Source organism: Colias croceus, chromosome 3 (assembly GCF_905220415.1).
Source record: "Colias croceus chromosome 3, ilColCroc2.1".
NCBI lineage: Eukaryota > Metazoa > Arthropoda > Insecta > Lepidoptera > Pieridae > Colias > Colias croceus.
Window position 1 is genome coordinate 5,789,058 of NC_059539.1, and position 24,307 is coordinate 5,813,364.

Sequence of the window (24,307 nt, forward strand, 5' to 3'; positions counted from 1 at the left end):
TTTTCTTACGGTTTAATGAATTATTTATTTTCATAAAAAACTAATACAGCTTATCATTCAATAATGCTTTTTGTACAATTTCAGACATTGTTGTTTTAATATCCCTGCAGAGCACTTCAGCAACTAATACTTTAGTATCACTTTGAACATCAGATTGCACGTATGCACCTTCGCCCAAAATGTATGTGTCATTCCAACAATGACCAAGTGATGCTTGAGATTCGCATATTCGACCTAATTGTAATAACAATGATGTGATATCTTCTAAAAGTGATGGAAAAGCGGTACAAATTCTGACAAGGGATTTAAGCACCGGTTGGAACAGTTCCAAACGCAAGTCACTGGGCAATACGGATAGTAACGTAGAAAGGGTATTTACGCACAATCTTGCAATGGACATTGCTTTGGGCAGAGCATACTGTATGGACAAATGTGAAACTAAATCGACTGCGAAAATTTGCTTTTCGAGAGATGCTTGGCTCAAGAGTTCTGGGATAAAATCTAGACAAATATGCATTGAAGGTATACCTTGTACGGTAATAGGCAACAATTCTTTTGGATAACCTTGAAAATGTACGAGTTTCGCTAATGATGGTTCTGAAATAAATATTTGGTGAAGGAAAGAACAAATTATACTTCTGACCTCCCTTAACGACCACATTAATTCAGGCTTTGACTGATCTTCAGATGTCTCTAGACACGCTTCTAATAAAATTTGAAGAGCCGCACTTTCTTGTGCTGCTACTAAAGCGTTTTTTAGTTCCTCTCTTTCTGAATCAGATGTAAGTTGTCCACTTTTCTCTAGAAGTGGTTTATCCAGCAAATGCCGACTAAGTTGACATCTAGATGCCGCCAAACTGGCTTCTAATATTCTTAAAATGATTTTTAAAATCGGACCACATCTGAATACTCTGATATCGCATCGTAACACTTGAAGTGGATCAACTAATACATTCTCTTGTGTAACAGTGACTGTCTTAGCATTGCTATTTATGTCCAAGAGAGCGTTTATTGTCATTATCCAAAGACATCTAGGTAAAACGGTATTAAGGCGGAGCCACACTTCCCTGTAGAGTTCTTGAATATGACGCGGTACTTCTTCGCCTAACACACTTTTAACGTGTTTAACAAATATTTCTGCATAAGGCCAAATCTCAGTCGGATTTTTACTAAGCATAGCTTTTAAAATTTTACCAGTTTTATATGGATTTACCTCAATGCTTTCAAATGCTTCGTTTATGAATGTTTCAGACAGATTAACGTTAATTTGATGGCGACATGCGTCCCCAAATACCTGGTCATCCATCCAATCATCTACAAGTGAAAGCTGAGGGAAATGAGTTGCTAATAAACGTAAAAGAGGACTGAAAAGACCGCCATAGCTTAATTGATCCTTTTGGGCTTGATGTAATAAATATTTAATAGGCAACTCGGAAAGAAATGCAGTAGTGTAGCTTTTAATTTTTCGTCCATTAGCAATTAGCATAGCTGCATTAGCTAGCCTAACATCTTCATAAAGTAAAAGATAGTAGATAAGAAGTAATTGCGAAGCTAAAGTTGGCTTTTCAATGTTTATTTCTACCGATGTCTCGCCGTCAATCTCCATAGAACTAAAGGATTTATTTTGTGCATCAAAGTTGACTCCGAAAATAGAGTTTCTAAACACTTTTTTTATCTCTTCTTCAGTTATGGGTTGGTTGAAGTACTCATTTGATCCCTTGTTATTTACAACTAATATTGAATTCACATAAACTTCCACAAGAGCAGGCATAACTGGATGTAAAGGTGCGGAGCAGTTGCAAATTTGTCGATATATCCAATTTTTGATAGGCACCTTATGTTTGGAAAATGCTCTCGATTTCAATAACTGATGAATGCAATGAACTGGTAAATAACCCACGATATTGCTGTTGAGATTAGCCGTCACTGGAACTTTAACAGCATGGGCAGTTACAACCTAGAAAGAAAATATTTATATTTTAAGAAATATGGATTACAAGTCAATGAATAGTTTAATTGATAGTGGTTTTAACATTACCTGTTCTGTAAATATTTCCTGAGTAAAGGCTTGTTTAATGCGCGTTAAACCATTAGGACGCACGGGAACTCGCATTCCTAAGGTAGCACAAACGAGTTCACCCACAGCAGTTAATTGGCCAGAATGAAAGTGGATGGCAATTAAGAGAAGCATTTCACCAAATGATGCAGTAAAACCAGAGTTGCTGAAATTTTACAAACAGTTTTATACTATTATGGGTTTGGATTTTATTTATTAACTCAAGCAAAGCAGTTTGTGGATAAAATATATGTCAAATATATACCTATGTATAAAATTCTAACTTCAGGATTCAGGAGTAAGTATATACTCCTGAATTCTAATTAAATCAAGTTTTAAACAATTTCTGCTATTCAATAAATAAGTAATATAAAATCTTATGTACCTTTCAAAGTATGCTTCTTCCTTAACTAACCATTGGACCCATTCTATAGCTTTCTTTTCATGTTCCGGTGCAGCTGTAACATTTATGTTCATAAAATATAGAATAACAAATAACAATTCTTATTAAAAAAATTAAAATAATTACCCATAAGAGATGGACAAGCCAGTATCATGCACAGACTTAATGATACGAATCTGACTCCAGCTGCTGTGGGGGGTGGCTTTTGTGTAACAAGTCTCAATAGTCCTGAAACTTCATCATCCTGAAATTTTATTCCAGCAATACCACGCAGAGCACAATACAGACGTAGTAAAGCAGAGGCATCTACACCTGCTGATGCCTCTTTCAGTCTATTCAGTAATTCCTGGCGAAGTTTTATAAGAGCAGCGTGGCCATCCCCTTTTCCTCTCTTATGGGAATTCCGCAAAAATGGTGCAAACCATGATCTTGTACTTTGATCTGATCCCAATAAAAGGCTTGACATGAATGATACCTAAAAATATAGGTTTAAGTAAGTGCCTGAGTTTTTATTTATTAAAATTATATTATATACAATATTTTTGATATTTCAAAAACATAAATTTACCAGGTCATCTTGATGATGGGTCAGAGTGAGATTGATAAGGAGTGATGGTAAACGGGATGCAGATGCTGCTTTAGACCGAATAGATGCTGCCATGTATGGGCACATTGCACACAAAGTTGAAAGAGCTTTTGCTCTGATGCCACCCTCTTCACCCCTTTCAGCGTTCATTACAAGAGATTCAGCAACTGCAAAAATACAGGAAATAAATTATTATGGTATGGTAATTATTTGCAATTTATCAATTAACATTTTAGTAAATTTGTTTTCCTTGACTAATTCAAAATATCTTCATATTATTTATTGAGGTATATATACATACCATCTTGTAATGTATCTGGCATATTTGCAACCACCCAAGATATAATTGTTGGACCTTTGTTAACATAGAGTAGAACTTCAACAATATCACAAATATTCAATAAATTTGGTAACTCCGCAAGACTTATACAAATTACATCAGTAATTTCTTCAAGGTATACATCATTATCAAATAGCTCTGATGGTTTAACAGAACATTCTGTATTAGAACTGCGGTTTTGGTTGTATTCTGTTAGCTGAGCTTGCATTTGTAGTAATTCTGATAAAACAAGCCTGACTCTCCTTGCTGAATCTGACTGTTCAAAATCATTTGCAATTCCATTCACAATATTTTGAATTAAAAATGATTCTGTATTTTGTGAACCATTTTTTTGTCTGAAAAATATTAAAACCATAATTACATAGAAAAGGTTGAGAAAGGGATTCTAAACTTGTAAATTATAAAATTTTAAGTCAGCTTTACCTCATTTGTTGTTCTTTTTTAAGATCCACTTCTAAAGCATGAAATTCAATAGAAAGCAATGAAACAATAAAGTTCACTAAGTCAATCCCAGACAATAATGTTAGTATATCTTTTTTAGCTTCGGCACAATATCTTGTTACATCCAATGGTGATATTAGGGCCATTCTTACAAGACATGGTATGATGGGTCTTATTTCTTCTGATGAACATTTTGTTAGTGTTTCCACATCTACATCTTTTAAAGCTTTGAATACGTGCGGCTGCACGGGCTTCATAAACATGCTCTCCATTTCTTATTGTTCAAAACATACTATTACTTGGCATTGAATAATTCATGAAAGCATTAACCTAATTCCTGAAAATATGAATAATGCAAAAATAGGTTAGGTACCATTATTCATAAAAAACACGTAAATTTTGAAATGATATGACTTTTTTGGAAAAGTGAAATAAGAAAAAATAACCTTAAAGAGCAAAAATTACAATTTTGTTTTATTATCCTGCATTACTTTCAATGCTATGTAGAGCTCAATCCTTAAAAGTTTATTAAAAGTTGAGAAGATTATTTCCAAAATATTTTTTATTTATTTTTTACCGCTTTGATCAACAAAATCAAAATGGGACGTCAGATTTCTGAGCTTGCTTTGGCATTTGACATTAGAATGACATTTGTTATTTTTAATACAGCTATCTATCATTTGGCAATGTCATTTGGGTAGGTATTTTTGTTACTTTGCAAATATATAATAAATTATATTCTTTTATGATTATTTAATTATGTGTATATCTACAAGTGTGTATACTTTAAGTATGCATATTATAATAGTAGTGTTATGCACCACCAACATCAACGTCCACGAAAAACTTAATTCTCATAATCCTCGACCTAAGTTTGCCTGGAAGAAATCGCTGTTCGGGCGATAAGGCCGCCTTTTTGTGCTTAAATGTACCTACTAAGTGTTTGTGTCTTTTAACGTTGTTTCCTTTGTATTGGTGGTAAATAAACACATTATACCCAAAAATATGACCTGTCCAAGTTCCAACTACCACCACGGTTCATGCGATACAGTATGGTGACAAAACCGAAAGAGTAAAGTCTCAATAATAGGGTCCCATTTTACCGTTTCGGTACGGAACTAGAAAAAATATAACATTTCAACGAACTATCGTATCTTATTAGAATTGTTTTTCTATTACCTACTAAATATGTTACACGCGACTTCACCCGCCCGGCGAAAGGAAATTTCCATTAAAATGTGATGCTTTACTTTAAACTCCTGAGTAAATCTACACAAAAATCATACCATAAAATCGCTCAGTCTAACGACAAAAATTATAAAAACTTTGAGCCTTAGTATTCACAAATGACTTTTGACCAGAAAGGCTACCTTCCAACCTACCTACTGATAATAATATTTCAGTAACAAAACATCATTTTTAAATTGATTTTTTGAAGTGAAACTTCTTTTTTTTTCGGGGTTGGAAAAAAAATTTAGTATTTTTTTGTTACGCTTGACATTTTTCCGTTACGCGCTATCTTTTTCTTATCCCTACCACGCGTGATTCGATGTATTTCTGTAAAGTTGCATATTATAGTAAATTTTGAAACATAAAGAATATATTCCATAAAGAAGTTTCACTTCTTACGTGTGTACACGCACACATTTTTTTTAGTATAGATATTGAGATATTGATAGAATTTAATTAATCTTTCCACTAAGAAAATCGTTTGTGAATTACCTACGTGAGGAAATAGAATTAAAATATATATTCAAGGTAATGTGACTAACTAAAAGTAACTAGTAATAATTCATTTGATTTCACCTTCAATTGATATTATGGTATAGTGACAATATGTATTTCCTATATAAATAGTCTATAGATGATAAATATTTTTGTTTGTTTTATTGTGTAGAAATAAATAATTAAAAAAATTTATGTAGATAGTTAAATTTGCATAAAAATAAAAACCAATGACATCTTAGAATTTCAATATTATAAACATTTACATACAATCCTAAAACCAACCTGAACATGATAAAACAACCATTATTATTTCAGAATATAGTCTACCTTCATCAAAAAATTAAAAAAAAAATTAATTCAATTAGTTCCAAATTCCCTCATTATTAGGTACATATTATAATAACCGCGCTAGTCATTTAATCAAATAGCAAATTCAATCAGATGACGGCGACGGGCGACATATAATATATTTGTATACGGATGCCATACCATATTCTATAGAAAATAGACGTTCCAGTGAAAGCACAGTTGTATACTACGTAGGTATAACTACGGATCCTCATTACAGTTGCGGCGTAGGTGAGCAGGGTAATTGCTGAATAACAAGGTGCTAGCCTTGGGTCCCAACGTACATTTATGTTTTTTCAGCTTATAACTGACATATTTTATTTATATGTTATTTTACACTTTTATGGAAGCATTCGAAACAAATACCTATATCTAATATGTTATGTACCTATTTATGTTGCAGCATGTGTTTGTATCTTTAAAACAAAAAGATTTTAAACCAGCACTCAAAGATATAATGTAATGTCTGTGTGTTTGTTTTCGTCACCGAAAATGCTGAATTTTTACTTCCTAACGTAAAAAAGTTGAACAGAGATATTACCTTGAACGGGGAGGTATTGCATCCTACTGAGTCTACTGTATTTCTAGGGTTAACATTGGACGAGAAACTACAGTGGGGAACCCATGTCAACACCGCTGCAGGTAAGCTCAGTTCAGCTGCATATGCAGTCCGAAAAATAAGGCATCTCACCGATGAAGATACGGCTAGATTGGTTTATTTCAGCTACTTTCATAGCATTATGTCCTATAGAATTCTACTGTGGGGCAGGGCTGCAGATATAGAAACTATATTTATCTTACAGAAAAGAGCCATTCGCTCTATATATAATTTACGTGCTCGGGACTCACTAAGAGATCATTTTAAGAATACTGGTATCCTTACTGTACCATCACAGTATATATTTAATAATATTTTGCATGTACACAAAAGCTCCGACTTACACACAAGAGTAGGAGATAGACACAATTATGGCACAAGGAACAGGAATAGAATTGAAATGCCATTTTTCCGATTAGCTAAAGTTAAAAATTCATTTATGGGTCAAGGTATACGCTTTTACAATAGAATTCCTCACAATATTAAAGAGTTTAGTAGTTCTAAATTTAAAACTTATATAAAAAATGTATTAGTTCAGAGAGCGTACTCAGTATTCAGGAATATATGGACGATAAAAACCCATGGAGGGTTGTCGCGTAAAAACCACAAGACAGTTCATTGGCATATTATGATATATTATGTAGTTAGATATAAGTTTCATATATTGTAATATTTACATGATGTTAAAAGAGCAACTATGGAGTTTCTTGCCGATTCTTCTCCATAGATACTGCTTTCCGAATCGGTGGTAAATGTTAAAAATACTTACCTATGTAATGACGATTCGAAAGTGCTACTAAATAGTAGTCTAATTGAATAAATGAATGTTTGAGTTTGAGTTTGAGTTTGAGTTTGAACGTGTTTTGAATTTTCACTGGGCTTTCATAGACAAATTTATACGGTCACCAGCTGTGAATTATAGTGTACAAAATCCGGATAAAGTCATGTCCCGATTCGATCATGGTCCGACGAAACGGAAAATTCAATGCGATCGGAGAGAGTAGGTACCTGTTCAAGACAGCTTTACATGCACTCCACGGGGGATGCTCCTGGTTGGTTATGTATCACTCCGGTCTATCAATGAAATTCGAAAATATCTATTTTTTTGGTTTCCCTGGTTTGAGAAGATTTCAATTACCTAGTAGTTAGGTAATTTTAAAATGTGAACCACCTTAAAATCAAAACATATTTTTTGCAAAATACCTATGCAAAATATAATATAGGTTCCTCCAGTTTTCCTATCAGTTCCGCTTAGTACAACGTATTATTGGAGTGCCTTCTCGGTAAGTCCTGGATTTGATTATATCTGTGGAGACTACAATTATTCCGACCGGACAAGGCATAGAACTTGTCTGATTACTCGTCTATAAAACAGATGTAGGTAGGTATAATGTTTTATTCCTTATCCCAGAAAGGGTCACGGAGAACTATTTATGTAGGTATACCTATTCATAAATAGTTTTAATTCCTAATGGATCGATAATGTCTGATGTATAAATAGATGCAAAAACTACAAATAAGTATATAAAATATGCATAAAATATGAAATTACGGTATCTATATATTCAAATCTATCTTTGATAAAATCATCGTTTTCAAAACATCTTTAACATATTAATAGTAGATAATTACATTTAATTAGAAAATTTATCATTAACGATGATCGTGTACCGCTTTAAATAATGCTTTCGTTGGAGTGGCGTAGTTCTACTAACGTTTACGGAATAGAATCGATGTAATGAATCGGGGCGAAGAGGTGGCTGGGGCGGGTGAAGGCAGGGCGAGCCGCGCACCCGGCGGTCAGGCTCGGGGCGCGTTGGCTGCGGAGGGCGGCGGCTGGCGCGGCAGTCGCGCGCGAGCACGTGCGCGCACCGCTTTGCGCCGTCTCTACCTAATATTCGCGCCCTCTCAACCCTTGTCGCTCAATATTCTTTAACATAATAAAACACCAACCCGTCACCCCCTTCATTAATCATTTAAAATATAGACCATGCGGCCGACGACAAAACAAATACATGTTATGTGAAATCAAAGTCAGTGGGTCAATGGCAAAATCTTTGCAGAGATTGCTTACATCATTGTTACAATAAATTCGGCGGGAAACATACATAAGACATAAAGTACGTGAATTATATTGTATTATAATATTATCTTTAATAGATATAAATATTTCAAATGTCTCTATCACATATTCATATTATTAAAGTTAAACCTAACAGAACACCTAAATTAATTACCAATAACCAAAATAAGTTTTGATTTAATTGTAAGAATCACTTTAAATGATCCGTATTGTCACATCATCGTAAGTTAAAAGTTTTAAAGATTATTTATGAATAAAGAAGTTTACAATGAATGGAGTCCGCATTATGCTGTAAATAAAGTCTTTAGTCCATCTAAATATAAGTATGGTGTGGTAGTGTTGAAGTAAAATTATATTATAGTAAATTTAGGTCAAGATTTAGGTACAAAGCACAGATAACACATTGAATAATTAATGTACATGCTACATACCAATATGTTTATAGTAAACATTACATTAGCGTAACATTTTTATTATTCCTTTGTAGCTAAGTATTTAATTCTACTGTAATACTGTTGCTCTTCATAAATCTATATCTGTTGCATACATTTGTAAAATAACGAGATAATTTGGGTCCCATTAAAATTTTATAATATACAACTGCTATAATATTAAATATTTTGATGGTTAACAAAATTATTACTTTAAAAATAGAGTACTTAAGGTAAATTGGGATTCTAAATTAGGTAATGATAGTGATATAGGTATTAGAGATCTCTTATACTCTATAAATACAATAAAATATTATATATAACTATACGTATTATGTGGATATTATATACATTTGTCTAAACCATTAAAGATTATTGGAACCCAATAACAAATATTTTTCGCGTCTTTGATGCTTTTATTGACTTTACAAATTTAAATATAACAACTAGCTACCTATTATAAAATCATGACGTCCGGTGGGCAAATATAATTTTACTTTTATAAATGGTTCAGACCTGAAATAATTTGAAAATATGATGCTTGTACACCTGAACAATGTTCAACAATTTAACTTGAAAATATGTAAATATTTAAAAATAAATCATGAATAACTATTTCTTAGAGTGACGATTTCCATGGTCACTCGCTTTAGCCGCGTCGGTCACAACGATTGTCAATATTGAAATTAGAATAGTATATTACAAAACGTTAGTACCTACGAGTCATGTGTGGTTGGACATCGAAGCTAATGAACGGATATCAGAACAATGTTTCAGCGTGTAATTTATTCATTATACGGCCGTCCTCCGCCGGCTGATGCTTATGTCGGATCCTCTCCTGACATTGTATTTTTTAGTTCATTCGCAATAGCTACCTACTGTAAACACAAACTACGCGTGTAACAGTTTTTAATGTATAAATGCCGCTAAATTATGTAAAAGGTTCTTGCGACATTGATTTTAAATTTGTAATTTTTTTGTTTTAGATTAATGAAAACAAAGATGGTAATGAAAAGGTTTTAATTTGTCCTTTATGTATAAAATGCGAAGACCTTTTTTAAAATGAGTGATGTGAATGAAATGCTTTTGGACATAATATCATGAAAACTGACTGAAAAAATGGATAAAACACAGCGAGGGCGTTTGGCAAAAATTTGTATATGTTTAGTCCCACCATGGCGATTTTTGGATTTATCAGACGAAAAATTGTACCTGGCGTACACTCAGAGACAGAGGCAAGGAGCAGTTTTACGTTGGATTGCGCTGGGTTTACTGCTGCAAATATTTATTGCGCTGGTGCCGGGAGAATCTAATTTAGAATTTGCTTATGCATCCGTGGTTATTGCAATATTAATAAACGTAAGCCTGGCTATTGTGTATGCTCTCATTCGTAGAGCGCGACCGGCTCTCAATCACATTGCATGGTTTGTGCTTTGGGTGCAATTGTTAATAAGTGCCTCGCGAAGGGTTGGTGATTCTTACAACGAGTTACTAGGATGGGCTATCGTGTTACAGTATTTCACCCTAACAACCCTCCCATTCCATCACTTGTTGCTCACCGTTTATAGTACAATTTCTTTCTCAGCTTACTTATTGATACAGTACTACAATGCGTCTATTTGGGATGATAGAGTCGAAGGCAATTTACTGTCACAGGTACGGGATAGAATATTTAATTGAGAAGAAATCTAAAATATTTACCTACTCACTATAAACATTTAATACATTTTTAATTTTTCTAAAGCAATTAGCGAATGGATGTTTATTATTTGGAGCTACGCTACTTGGCGGAACAGCCTATGTTATAAATGAGCGAAAACAGCGTCAATCTTTTCAAGAAACGAAAAGGAGCTTAGGTGATAAACTGACTATTGAGCAACAGAGTAAAGAACAGGTACAAACGTTATGTAAGATCGCATACAATATGGAACTATGACAATGTATATAATATTACAATACTTTTATTGTACTTGTAATTTTTGATTTTAAAAGGAGGCCATTTATTGTATTCTAAAACGGATAGTACTAATAAATACAAGATTTTCTCTTTACATCTTCTCTACAAACATTGATTTGATATAGAGTCATAAATAAAATTGCGAATAAATCCTGCATCCTATTCTAATTATTTCTTAAAATTACATCACAGTTTTATATTATATTACCTGCTCCGTGCTCGTGAATGGTTATACGTATGTGAACATTTACGAGTATTACGGTGTATAAAAAAACAGTTACAGTTTTTGTACATTTACGAAATTCATATAAATTGTGTCCAATTTCAATTAACCTATCTATCTGTAAACTGGTAAATTATAATTCACATACGCCATAATTTTTAATGTAGTAAATTATAATTTTATGATATTATGCGTTTTTAGGAAAGATTGCTACTATCAGTGCTACCGGAACACGTAGCTGTGAAAATGAGAGCCGATTTGGGCCTCATTGATACACAATTTAAAAAAATTTACATGTCAAGGCATGAAAATGTAAGGTAGGAAAGAAATTATGTACAAAAACAATGTTTACAGAATTTAAATGTACTTATCTCCTAACACTTATTTCCGTTTACAGCATTTTATATGCAGACATTGTAGGATTTACGGCTATCTCTTCCACATACTCAGCTCAAGATCTTGTGGCAATACTTAATGAGTTATTTGCTCGATTTGATCGGCTAGCAGAGGTAAACAGACAATAACAATAAAAAAATATATATTTTCATAAAATTTTTAAGTATTTATTACATTTCTTTTGTTTAGAAATATCAACAGTTGCGTATAAAGATTCTCGGTGATTGCTACTATTGTATCAGCGGTGCTCCCGTGGAAAGACCGGACCATGCAGTGCTATGTGTGCACATGGGTTTATCTATGGTTAAAGCTATTAAGTGAGTTCTCCTACATTAGTTTTAATATAAATTATTAAAAGCTTTGTAGGCAATGGTTTTTAGTTCAAAAAAATGGTACCTAACTATACTTGCATTGTATAATGTATTTATTAAAAAGGTACGTACAACGAATAACGAATTCCCCCGTGGATATGCGAGTCGGCATTCATACTGGTGCAGTGCTTGCCGGAGTACTGGGTCAGCGACAATGGCAGTTCGATGTGTATTCCCGGGATGTGGAATTGGCAAATAAAATGGAAAGCAGCGGCATGGCCGGGTAAGTTTAGTATTACAATTACCTAGTTACTATTTAGTAATCTGTAGTATTACGTTATGTTGTCAATTAGGTCAACGTTGCGGGTTTTGTTTTCGTTACAAAAAGTGATAGATTATCATGTAATTAATCTTGCTTCATAAGTAAAACACTCATAACTAGACATCGGATTATATGCACGAACAAAATGCCAAAATATGCATGCAAATATGCACTAAAAAAGGCCGAAATATGCACTAAAACGACTGATATGCCTAAAATATGCACAATACAAAATCAAAAAACCTTTATTATTACCAGCGAAATTTTGTGGCAATATACAATTAAGCATTTTTACCAAATTTTCATTTTTTTTTTAAATTTCGGGCTAAATCTAGCCCTTTCTTGGAATTTAAGCCGTGTTTTAAGTTTTAGGCCCCAAAAGGGTAATCTAGCCATTCAAAAGAATGGCTCAAAATTAACTTAAAATGGAGCCCATTTTGTAATTTTTTGCCATTTTACCATGCCAAAATAGGGTTTGTTTACTCGCTGAGCGTTCTGATTGGCTAATAAAGGTTAGTCAACCAATCAAAACTCCTGCTATTTAACGAAATATGCACGATTGGGGAAAAAGGCTAAAATATGCACTAACGCCGTAAATAGAGAGTTTTATGCATTTGCATATGCAAATATGCAAATGCATATAATCCGATGTCTACTCATAACATAACACAATTTAACGAAGACCTGCCTTTGTTATATGAAACAGGCGAGAAATAAATTAATAGTCATTCCTGCATGAAATTTAAACGCGTGAAACTGTAGAATAATGGGGATAATTACGTCTTGATGAGTATTCATTCAAATTTAAAAATCGGAATGCCAATCTAATTAAAGAGATTTTATATACATATAAATCAAAGTAATGGTAACTATTATTTTTTCATCCTCAACCACATTTCACATTATTATCTACTATTACCATATATATTGGTCCATGCTATTACATAGCACAATACATAAAACATGGAATAAAATAAATCTGGTTTTAATACTTTCAAAACCACAGTTCGAAATAAATTATCATACAATATCATGTGCATTCTATCAGATAATCAATTTCACTATTTCGTGAAAGCTGACCTCCCTTTATTCATTAGTGGAAGATTGTTAGATATACGTATGTCAGCTGATATTTTCAACAGATAGCTTAAGCTTTCTCTGTGAAAACGTGAGCTGTTATTGATTGAAAAGTAAATTTAAATGCTGCAGTTGATTTAAAATTTACAAAAGTGTTTTTTTGCGGTAATTGCATTTAGTAAGTTCAAAGTAAGATAATTTATTATGGATACTATATTAAGTGCAATAAGAAATGTATTATGCTATGTAACATCATTATCTAGTCCAATACAATTCTAAGTACATCGTTAAGCAGAGATAGTACATTCTTCCGTGTTCTCTTATGCGGAAGAGTTTAATGAAATTCTATGGAGATAATTTGGTATCTCCATTATGTACCCGGAATGAGGGCGTATGAAAAGATGGCTCTCATATTGGCAAATTGACCGCGGCTGTACATCGACCTTGACCTCATCTTGCGGGACTCTCCGCTATAAGTAGCGTAAGCTGTCAATAACAGATGTATTGAAGGGAAGTAGGTACATCAACGCTCGGAAATTATCTATCAGGCGCATACCTGTAGCGTTCATTTCCATTTGCAATTTTAACCGGTGGCAGAGCAGTAACGTTCAATGTGCTCGGTACTATAAAATATTTATTCGACAAAGATGATAATACATTGAGTATTTCTAGCATACTTTTACTCGAGTCTTCATATGTGAAGCATTAATTTTGGTCGTTTTATTGCAAAATAAAACAAACTTACGCCATTTACATTCACAATTTTTACTTGACGATAGGTATAGTAATCTTGAATAGTTTTAGGATAAAGCGAGATCAAAAGGAGAAAGGGACCTTTTGTGCAATGAAATAGAGAGTACTCTATCTGATTCATTGCAAAAAAAAAAGAAAAAACATTTTGAATAAGCGTTGAGGTGTGGAAAGTTCCCGGTTGCACATGTTAATAAACAATCTTGCTTTATGTTGATGTATCTTCAAATAAAATATCTATTTCATTTTTCTTTATTTATATTTTGAATAAATTAAGCATTCTTGTTTATCTCTAAAAAATTGAATTTTCTAGATTGCTATTAATTTGACCATAATATCAATCCAATTTTCAAGCGTCCTCATCTCCACTTCTAATTAGATATTTATTTTTATAACGATTTTTATCTGTTTCAACAAGTCAGAAATGCACTTGTCCCTCTTTGTTATGTAAGTGGCCTTTATAATGAACTAATTGAAACCGCGAGACGACACTTTTGTAAAATAAATTATTACACAAATAGATACAATGGCTACAACAAAGTTTATGTCTCTCACAAATTGAATGTGCTTGTTTGAATTCATCTCTAACAATGTAGTTACATTTGGAAGTTCTAATCCAGATGGTATTAAAAGTGAAAGTTTCGTAGACGCGTGCACGTGTCGGAAGTGACGCTCAGTTTCCTGAACGACGAGTTCGAAGTAGAGCCCGCACATGGCGAGCGCCGCGAGGAGATGCTGCGGCAAGCGGGGATCAAGACTTACTTCATTGTTCGGGTACTTCTTACTTAATCCTATCAGCTATTATTGACTCGTTATAGAGCACAGATATATTAAATTAATTTTATATACTACTATTAAAGTGTTCATTTGTGAACGCCTACAAATTTATCAAGATTGAACTTCCTTGTAAACAGGATAAGCACTTTTAATATTAATTAGCTAATCACTAGACACTAATTAGTATAAGTAGGTTGCTACATTTCAAGGGTACTCCGTACTGCCCTACCTACTTTTCAATAGGTGAACTCGACAACAAAATATTGCCAGATGCATTACGTTACATATTATTGTGAAAATACAATTATTAATATCATCATATTAATATTACACATGGTTCTACTTGATCATTTTTATAAAACACATAAAAAATGACCGTCCGGAGCGATTGAAAATTGCTTTCACAGTAACGATCCTGATACTACTTGACAAACAGACGCTAATGATGGTAAAACATTTACAGTTCAAGGGGAGCGAAGAAAAATGTATCGAAGGCGAGGCGGGTGGAGGCGACTGGCCCGACGTTCTCTCCGACCTCAAAGACGACGATGAGGACTCGGTAAGTGCACTCGTACCGTCCCCGCCCCTCTCCAGATCGGCTATATGGGACACTGGGGCACTAGGCTCCGGCCCTTATTAGCCTACTTAGTGCTAGTTTACTTGCTGTAATCGAAATATCATTTTTCACTAATATAGCTAGCAGGCTCCTATCTATTAGTGAGATCATTCGACCGACGCTTGTAAAACGTTATGTAGATGCTTCGTTCATTATTCGTAGGTTCTTTCCCCGCAAGATGAAACACAGGTCAGCGAAGAGATGAAAATCCACGCTATGTTGCAAGAGGAACTGGTTAACCGCGATGATGACAAGTACGTAAAATGTTATTTGATATCACTTTCCTGTATAACTATGTATTTGTTTTCATTTTTAACAATTTGGCAAAAATAAGTATTAAGTTATAGACTTAAAATAAAATCAACACTCTTAAATCTACTGATGATTACACATTAATCGAACTCAATTATTATTACCACAGGGAGCTCGCGGACGGGACGACCCTCTGTTTAACTTTCAAAGACAACGAGGTCGAAAGTGGTTACGCGCAGCGCGGCAACTCGTACCCGCAGGCGATCGGAGCCCCGCCGATGATAATCCTGCCCGCTTTAACGCCTATTATCACATTCGCTGTTCCCAGCACTTTGACATTCCAAGCCTTTTACATCGCCCTTATTGTAGAAGCCTGCGCTCTCAATATATTGTACCTCGTCGTCTTCCGATGCGCCCAGTATAAGGTTTCGTTGAATTTTATTACTGTTTCATAATATTTTTGTTAATTTTGGATAATTAATTATGTATCACATTAATTTATTATTTTTTAGAATAAGAAGATTCCTACTTATTGGAAGTTGGCATGCGGATTGCTAAATATCGCCGTATTCGTTTCTCTAAACATTATTCCTTTGGTAAGTTTTGAGCCCTATATCTATTATATACTAATATTATAAAGCAGAAGAGTTTGTTTGTTCGTTTGAACGCGCTAATCTCGGGAACTACTGGTCCGATTTGAAAAATTCTTTCGGTGTTAGATAGCCCATTTATCTAGGAAGGTTATAGGCTATTATATCATCACGCTACGACCAACGGGGGTGGAGCCACGGGGGTGAAACCGCGCGGAGCAGCTAGTTAAAGATATATAAATTCGTACTAATTCACGAAAACTGATAATTGAATGAAATAAAATATTGTCAGTTATCTGTACCGCTATAGGCTCTATTGCGCCTGATAGTGCAGTAAACCTTTCTAATGTTGTAGTCTGAAGCTGTTATAAAAGCACCAATTGTAGGTAATAATCAAAATCATCATCTATCTCTGTGTCAAATATTATTCATTCATCGACTTTTAAGTTTAATATTATTAGGTAGGTAATATGAATTACGTGATAACGTTCTATTTGCATTTGGTTTAAGCGTTACCTACATTGAAATTATTCGTGTTTTACATACTTTTCTAGTTCAAGGAAATAAATCGTTTAAATTATAGGTGTTGAGGGCTTTAAATAAGCAAGTAAAGCATTTATAAACCAATGCATTTTATCGTAATTACTACTCAATTTACATATAATGAGCTGCCGAATGGATTTCTGGCAAGTCTACGTTAACTTTAAATAATGAAATATAGTTAGGAGGTTTTGTATGTTGCGGATAAAAATCGTAAGAAAGTCGTTATCAAACCCCAACATATAGTTTAAGGTCCACAACACAATTTAACATTATTAAATTAGTTCCACACATGACTTTCAATTTTTTATAACTTGAAATGCTTTATTAAGTATCTATAAAAAATCAATCATTAACTTGGGAGAATATAATTTATAATCAAATATGTAATTTCTTGCTTTCGCTTTTAACTTTTACATGTCTTATCAAAAGTCATATTCATTATTAAATCGGGATTCTATTATTAATTTAAGAATATGTTAATTATTTCTAATTAAATATTTAACAACATATATATCACTTATTTAAATTAACTTCTTATCAACGTTGTCAGACAGCTGTGCAATATTATTTATCTATGCAGATTCTTTGCGGCCATATCGAGAGCAACTTAGAAGACGAACAATTGAGCCCCAAAAATGTGGAAATGGTGAAAAATCAACGTTGCTTACACTCCTCCTATTATTATCACGTAAGTATTTAATTTTATTATTAAACCTAATAAATAATGGAAATTAATATATTATTCGGTATACACAACAACTGACTTCTTTTAGTTCAAAGCAAATTCTGAAATAAAATATAAAATGATACACATTTTTCAATGTTACGTGGCATGTTAGCATTCAAAAAGCATTGTCGTAGTAGTTATTGTCTACGACGTATTAATATTTTCAACTTGTGTTCGTTATAAATATGGCACTGGCAATTTTTATACCGGGATAGAAATGTGTGAGTTTTATTTATACGTATATAATATGACATTATGAATGAATAACACCTCCCCTCGACTTCAGAATGATACTAGTTTCTACCGGTGGTTTCTCTCATAATAAATACACATTTCATGCTAAATCTACTATTTGTCTACCAAATCATAGCCAATTCGGCTCAGCAGTTTTATAAATGTCAACTCATAGGTTATCAACATAATATATCGACTTAACAATACTCGAATGAGTATAATTTTCACATAAGGCTCTTATTTAAAAGCTTCATAAATCAGTGTTCGTTAATTTGACGCAAACTTATCACCAAAACTATGTATGTATTTATCATGTACTGTATTAGCAGGTAGCTAACTTTCTTCACGGGTCATTCATTAGCACTCTTTCACTTTAACTTCAATGTGAATACCGTATGAATACCTATAAAATTTTATTTTTTAATTACAAAATCTTTTAACCAACTATATACAATGTTGTATTGAATATTTGGCCTTTTTAACCGACGACGCTGACGTTCCCAAAACCACGAAAGATTCTCATTTGAATATTGTTTTTTTTCTATTTATTTCAATGCCATGATTGTCAAGGCTTGTGGCGAGGCAAATTGTTCCATTCGTTAAAATGACAAACATACCATACTTTCTTAAAACTTTCCCATTTATAATACTCTACACGTGCGGCAAATCCGCAAAACAAAGATTTTCTATAGCTTACCTATGTGTACTTCTGGCACAGAAGCTTCATCACAGCTAAGTATCATCAACATCCGTTAAGTGGATACATATGTAGTTCTTTTTTCGTATCAGAGTAACAGATATACATCTTTCCTCACAAACTTGCGCGTTTACAATAGTAGGATTGCACTTGACTCTATAAAACAACCATGTAAATATAATTCACTGCCCTGGGTTGACTGGCCGTGGTTGGTAACTTATAGTAGTGCTCTACCTTCCAAGCGTGGTCGTGGGTTCGATTCCCACCCGGGGCAAATATTTGTGTGATGAACATATGTTTGATCTTAGTCTGGGTCTTAATTATCTATTTAAGTATTTATTTAAAATTATATATATGTATGTTTATCAGCCATCTGGTTTCCATAACACAAGCGAAAACTAAGTACGGGATCAGATCGTGCCGTTTGTGAAAATTGTCCCGAAATATTTATTTATTTATTCAGATGGGTGTCGGGGTAGCGTGCAGCGTGCTATGGGTGCGTCCACTGCGCGAGGGCTACCGCGTGTTCATGCTGCTTTGTGTGGCGGTCGCGTACGCGCTCCCTGCGGTGTTGTACCCGGCGCTGCTCACCCGATACCACCTGCCTTATGATCCCTTTGAACATATTAATGTGACGGCCTTCAATGATACTATGGTGCTGGATTTCATGTTAGTGAGATTTTTTTGAAGTTATACTTCTTTTGGCGCGATGAAGTAAAATGATGAGAGTGAATTTTTTCGATGCGCGCGCACACCGACACCTAAATTTAACAGCATGAAGTTAGTTCTAGGTGGTATGAAAATTGATAGCTATGTTCCAGTTGTATATTCTAGTATTTTTTCCATACGCCAAAGAAGTATAACTTCTAACGCGTGTACATAAGTAGGTACACACACTCTTTTTTTATTTATTTAATCGGGTACCTGTTTAATGTTACTTTACGTAACATTACATTTGCTATAACACATTGTGAGGTTTGAAACCTAAATGTCTCGTAAGTTGGTTAGAATCTGAAGTCTAAATAATTGGATACATATAGTGAAAATCTTTACCTGACAGAAATGTGTTTTTCGTAAATTTAATAGAATTTACGTGGAATATTTAATTTATTTCAGGTCCCAGGTTCACGCTACACGACACATAATAATGCTGTTTATTGTTATCATCGGGTTGATTATTTATCACAGATATGTAAGTATTACTTATTTAATATTATTTAACTTTATTTAACTTTCCGCCCAAACCCAATGAACTCATTTTCTTTCCAAAAATTTTCAATTGTTTCCTAATTGTTACAATTAGTATATTGAACTGCGGCGAACGAATTAATTAGAGTGTTTCAGTCTTATAGGTTTTTTATACGAAAGGAATGGACAGATTCAATACATAATTGGATTGCAATCATATATAATTTACGCTTGTACCTAAGGTACCTACGAGCTTCCTACGAGATATTTCCCTTATTGATACAACTATTAATATTGTTCAGTGAAAATTATAATTCAATGTATTTGCATAAATCATATCTATGCAGCCACCGAAATATTACCCAATTATAGTATTATATTATCTGTGCCTTAATATTGACGCTTTACGTTAATAAGCTCTTCCACATAGTTCGTAGAATGTGCTATAATTGATGTAGACGTGAACCACTTCAGGGAATAAACTTGTAATAATGACGTACTTGGCGATGTGGCTTGTGGGTAGTTATCTAATAGGATTTATGACTTTTGTATTATCCAGTTAATAATACGAGCTTTATTGATCTTGATAATTTAGTTTTTTTATTTATATCTTCTGTTGGAATTAAATTTTCGGTCCATAACTCCAATTCACATCTCCAGCAGAGATTAATCCACATGCCAATATATAACATAAGATTTGAATAATCATTAAACATCCAAAGAAACAAATGACCAACCATCGAAATATTTAAGCTTCCGGAGACCGTCATGACCGGTACCAATTCACAAACAAAGACCAAACAATCCATTATATTGATTAACCATAACCATAGTATAATAGTACTCCATAACCATCAAATATCAATTATCTATCTGTAATATTGAATAACATCAATCTTTATATTTTTTATGTTTATTGTTTTCACTTCTTACTTTACCATCTGCCTTCTGGGTTTCGGGCAGTATCGACGGCGTCATCCTGAGCTATTTCACAGCCATAGCACAAAATAACAACTTCACCGAGAATTATCACATCTCTTTTTATTGTTTTCTTATATATTTCTTGATATTTCTTTCTTTGTAATGTTCTGTGTTTGTATTGAATGGCCGGTTGGCTTGGTTGGAAGTGACGCTGCCTTCCAAGCCACTGATCGCGGGTTCGATTCCAACCCGGGGCAAATAATTGTGTGATGATGTTTGCTCTATGTCTGGGTGTTAATCCATACTAATATTACAAATGCGAAAGTAAGTGCTGATTTACACAGGGTCAGTAGACAAGTCAGTCGCAGCGCCAATTTCGGCGCCGCGACAGACTTTAACTGTTTACATGAAGTAAGTAGTACTGGTGCGTTTCTCACGGTGACCACACGTTTGTGAAGTCAGTGGGAAAAATGAATTCGCGAAAACAACTGAAACGACGATTTAATTATTTGTTGAAAAATTTATCAATTTTGCTGTTGAATGAGTTAATAGAAATTGTAGAAAATGAGATATAACTAAAAATAAACGACAATGGGTAAGAAAATGGATTAAGGTATTTAATATCCCAAAGACACTCGTTTTTGCCATATAATTGCAACAATTTGAAGGTTTCGTCTTCGCTTACGGGTCATTTTTATCGCCAGCGAAAAAAACGTGGTCACTCTACAACGCAGCAGCAATGACTAACCACGCACTTACTTGTCTGTTTACACGGGGTTTATTTGGCTGACTTGGGGGTGCGCGGGTAGCGGGGGGCGCCAACTGACTCTAAAATATTCGTGTCCGAATATTCAACTCAGCGCTGAGTTCAAGCCTCTGTACTGACTTCAAATCTGTTTACACAGGGTTTTTTTCGGGTCAGCACTGATTTGCCTCGAATTTGTAGTCAGTTACTGACCCTGTGTAAATCAGCACTAACTCTGTCTGTCTGTCTGTTACTCAATCACGCCTAAACTACTGAACCAATTTTCATGAAATTTGGTATGGAGATATTTAGATACCCGAGAAAGGACATAGGCTACTTTTTATCCCGGGAAAATGACGCAACCCCGGAAATCCCACAGGAACGGGACCTATGCGGGTTTTTCTTTGACTGCGCGGGCGAAGCCGCGGGCGTAAAACTAGTTATCTATATAAGTATTTATTTAAATTTATACAGCCATCTGGTTTCCCTAACACAAGCGAAAGCTTAGTATGGGAACATATGGTGCCGTGTGTGAAAATTGTCGCGAAATATTTATTTATTGACATGCACGGTCAGTGCGAGTCACTGGAACGCGCGCGGTATTCCCGCGGCGCTCGCATGCGCGGGCAGGCGGAGCAGGCGCGCGAGCTGCGGCGCCGCAACGAGGCGCTCGTGCACAACGTGCTGCCGCCGCACGTCGCCACGCACTTCATGGGCGCGCGGCATCACCACCGCGACCTGTACAGCCAGAGCTACGCGGAGGTCGGCGTGCTGTTCGCGTCTATGCCCAATTTTACAGGTATTGTAATTTGTAAATGATATTAAGCTATTGCATAGCTTCTATCGCGGGCCTTGAGCGCGGGGACCGAATCGAGAAATTCCGTAACGAAAAAACCTCACGCTCCCCACTCCGACGGGCGGAGGTGTGGCTTGAAGGCATAGCATGCAATAGCTTTACCGCGGCAGTCCCCGAGTGCCACAAGTCGTTTTTTTTTTAATTTTGTAGCATTCAAATGCTTTAATTATAAATTTTTAAAGAATAGAAAAAATGGTGAAATGTTATTACGGTTTATTAATCATACAGCTCTGCCTCACTGATGCCATGGTATCCAAGTAGGAAAATGTCTGAATTGGCGACGTTGCCAAACTAAGTCGCCAAATGAGTTGATTATAAACTACTTGAATTTGTAGGCAGTTAAGTTGCCATTGCGTCTTAATGAGCCCTAAGAGACAGAATTTATAAAAATTTATATGTTACTTTGTATACTACTTTTGTTATCTTGATAATATACACAAGCACTACAGTAAGTGCCTGAAAAATTATAGCGCATAAACAACGTAGGTTTTTATTTACCTTTAATTTACATATTATATATTATTATATGCATTGTCTTCGTGAGGCTAGAATTAAATTATGAATCATAATTGACGACAGATTGATATCTCGTGTTCGTGTTTTATATCACGCGTGAGCTTTTGAGTTCCTTGTTGAAAGAATGCGCACAGATTTACAAATGGACTACTTATGTCATTTTAGTAATTTTCAATCTGTTGTGATCCTTTGCATTAAATTGCATACCAAAACCAATATGTATATTAAATAAATTAAAGGAAATTAGATGTTTACTGATTATTATTTTTATAAATGACAATTTTTTTTAAATCATCACGAGGTGTGATTCGAACTTTTTGTTATTTCTATAGCTTTCAAAAATAATCTACAAAACCAGTTGAATTGTTTATTTGATTTTCTAATAAAATAGTTAAATAAAAATAATATTTACCTACAATATATCCGTATTGAATAATTATACGAGATACCTTCCCTATCTGACTACATAATTTATTCGAGCTGGAACTATATAGTTCTTTTATGTAAACCTGGAAGTGAACAGAAAACATATTACAATGAGCTTACGCACCAAATTTTACATAGTTATATGCTATTTAAAAATATATAAGGAAACTACACCATTATACACATTTTTCAATACACAATAATATAGCCCAAAATAATTTAAAAAACAAGTAAATTTAACCCTGATGTTTTCCGAAAAGAAAGCTCAAAATTATTCACTATTATTTAACTCCGGAACGTTTTACCTGTTTACAGAGTTTTACTCAGAGGAAACGGTCAACAATCAAGGCCTAGAATGTTTACGGTTTCTCAACGAAGTTATATCGGATTTTGATCTCGTAAGTATCTGTTTTTAATAAACACATCTAAAAATACTTCAATAGTCTCACTTTAGAGACGTACGTAAGCCGTATAAAATGCTGTTCATGTTGACTAAATATAGATACTAAGATGTATGTATCACAATGAACTTACTGGGCTGTTTTAATGAATGACGTTCCTGAGGTAATCTATATTTGCACAGAATGCGTATTAAATATAGAAACTATTAGTTTGTAGGTTTACTTCTTGTTGTTAACATACACAAACTAGGTACCTGCTTAAATTATTTTGCAAATTGTTTTACCAGTAGAAGCTGTATGAGACTTATGTGGTAAATACGTACCATTGATACGGTATACTAAAATCTATGTATATCTTATCCATCTATATCTTTAACCCTTTGAGCCCCGAGCGGCCCGATCGGTCCACGACACAATAGATTTTCTATTGTGTCTGTGATTCCGGGGCCTTTTTTTTTTTAAAGAGGGGAAATCTTGCATAGATACCCACGGCCTCCGGGGAAAGGGCCGCGGGTTATGTCGGATTCCTACCGACCAAAACCCCACTGTGTTCCGTCAAGCCACATAAACGACGGGGCCACGGGTATAGGTAGAATTCATCCGTGACCGTGATTCCGGGGCCTGAATTATTACTAAATTAAAAAAAAGATTAACTATAAAAATATAATATGCATGGGCATCTTCACCCTGACTTTTAATATGCAATAACTAATAAGTTAACTAATGTGGAATGTCAAAAGCTTAAACACGTATGTAAATGTGAGAATG

The 24,307-nt window shown here is 34.3% G+C and overlaps 2 protein-coding genes across 4 annotated transcripts in view; one reads left to right on the forward strand and one right to left on the reverse strand.

Annotated features, from left to right (window-relative positions):
- LOC123705886 (integrator complex subunit 2) lies at window positions 1-4,453 on the reverse strand. 2 transcript variants are annotated; one of them, XM_045654966.1, is made up of 8 exons: window positions 4,292-4,453; window positions 3,809-4,163; window positions 3,347-3,720; window positions 3,028-3,212; window positions 2,586-2,934; window positions 2,442-2,514; window positions 2,039-2,222; window positions 1-1,957 (listed from the first exon to the last, which is right to left on the reverse strand). In XM_045654966.1, exons 2-8 carry the CDS (start codon window positions 4,096-4,098, stop codon window positions 41-43), a joined length of 3,372 nt encoding a protein of 1,123 aa, XP_045510922.1. In that variant the 5' UTR covers window positions 4,099-4,163; window positions 4,292-4,453; the 3' UTR covers window positions 1-40. The 2 variants fall into 2 exon arrangements, with proteins under 2 accessions (XP_045510922.1, XP_045510921.1); XM_045654965.1 differs by having other exon boundaries at window positions 4,273-4,453.
- LOC123705887 (adenylate cyclase type 3) overlaps window positions 3,129-24,307 on the forward strand; it is a 27,179-nt gene continuing 6,000 nt past the window's right edge. The window contains exons 1-17 of one of the 2 annotated variants that reach the window (XM_045654968.1): window positions 3,129-3,242; window positions 10,001-10,670; window positions 10,759-10,908; window positions 11,396-11,511; window positions 11,592-11,703; window positions 11,780-11,907; window positions 12,026-12,184; window positions 14,698-14,824; window positions 15,291-15,386; window positions 15,606-15,697; window positions 15,865-16,120; window positions 16,208-16,291; window positions 17,409-17,516; window positions 18,950-19,155; window positions 19,603-19,678; window positions 21,917-22,139; window positions 23,454-23,536. In XM_045654968.1, the coding sequence (XP_045510924.1) occupies window positions 10,134-10,670; window positions 10,759-10,908; window positions 11,396-11,511; window positions 11,592-11,703; window positions 11,780-11,907; window positions 12,026-12,184; window positions 14,698-14,824; window positions 15,291-15,386; window positions 15,606-15,697; window positions 15,865-16,120; window positions 16,208-16,291; window positions 17,409-17,516; window positions 18,950-19,155; window positions 19,603-19,678; window positions 21,917-22,139; window positions 23,454-23,536 (2,553 nt within the window). In that variant the 5' untranslated portion in view covers window positions 3,129-3,242; window positions 10,001-10,133. Of the gene's footprint in view, window positions 3,243-8,367; window positions 8,621-10,000; window positions 10,671-10,758; window positions 10,909-11,395; window positions 11,512-11,591; window positions 11,704-11,779; window positions 11,908-12,025; window positions 12,185-14,697; window positions 14,825-15,290; window positions 15,387-15,605; window positions 15,698-15,864; window positions 16,121-16,207; window positions 16,292-17,408; window positions 17,517-18,949; window positions 19,156-19,602; window positions 19,679-21,916; window positions 22,140-23,453; window positions 23,537-24,307 lie in introns of those variants that run through there. The other variant, XM_045654967.1, reaches the window with a different exon arrangement.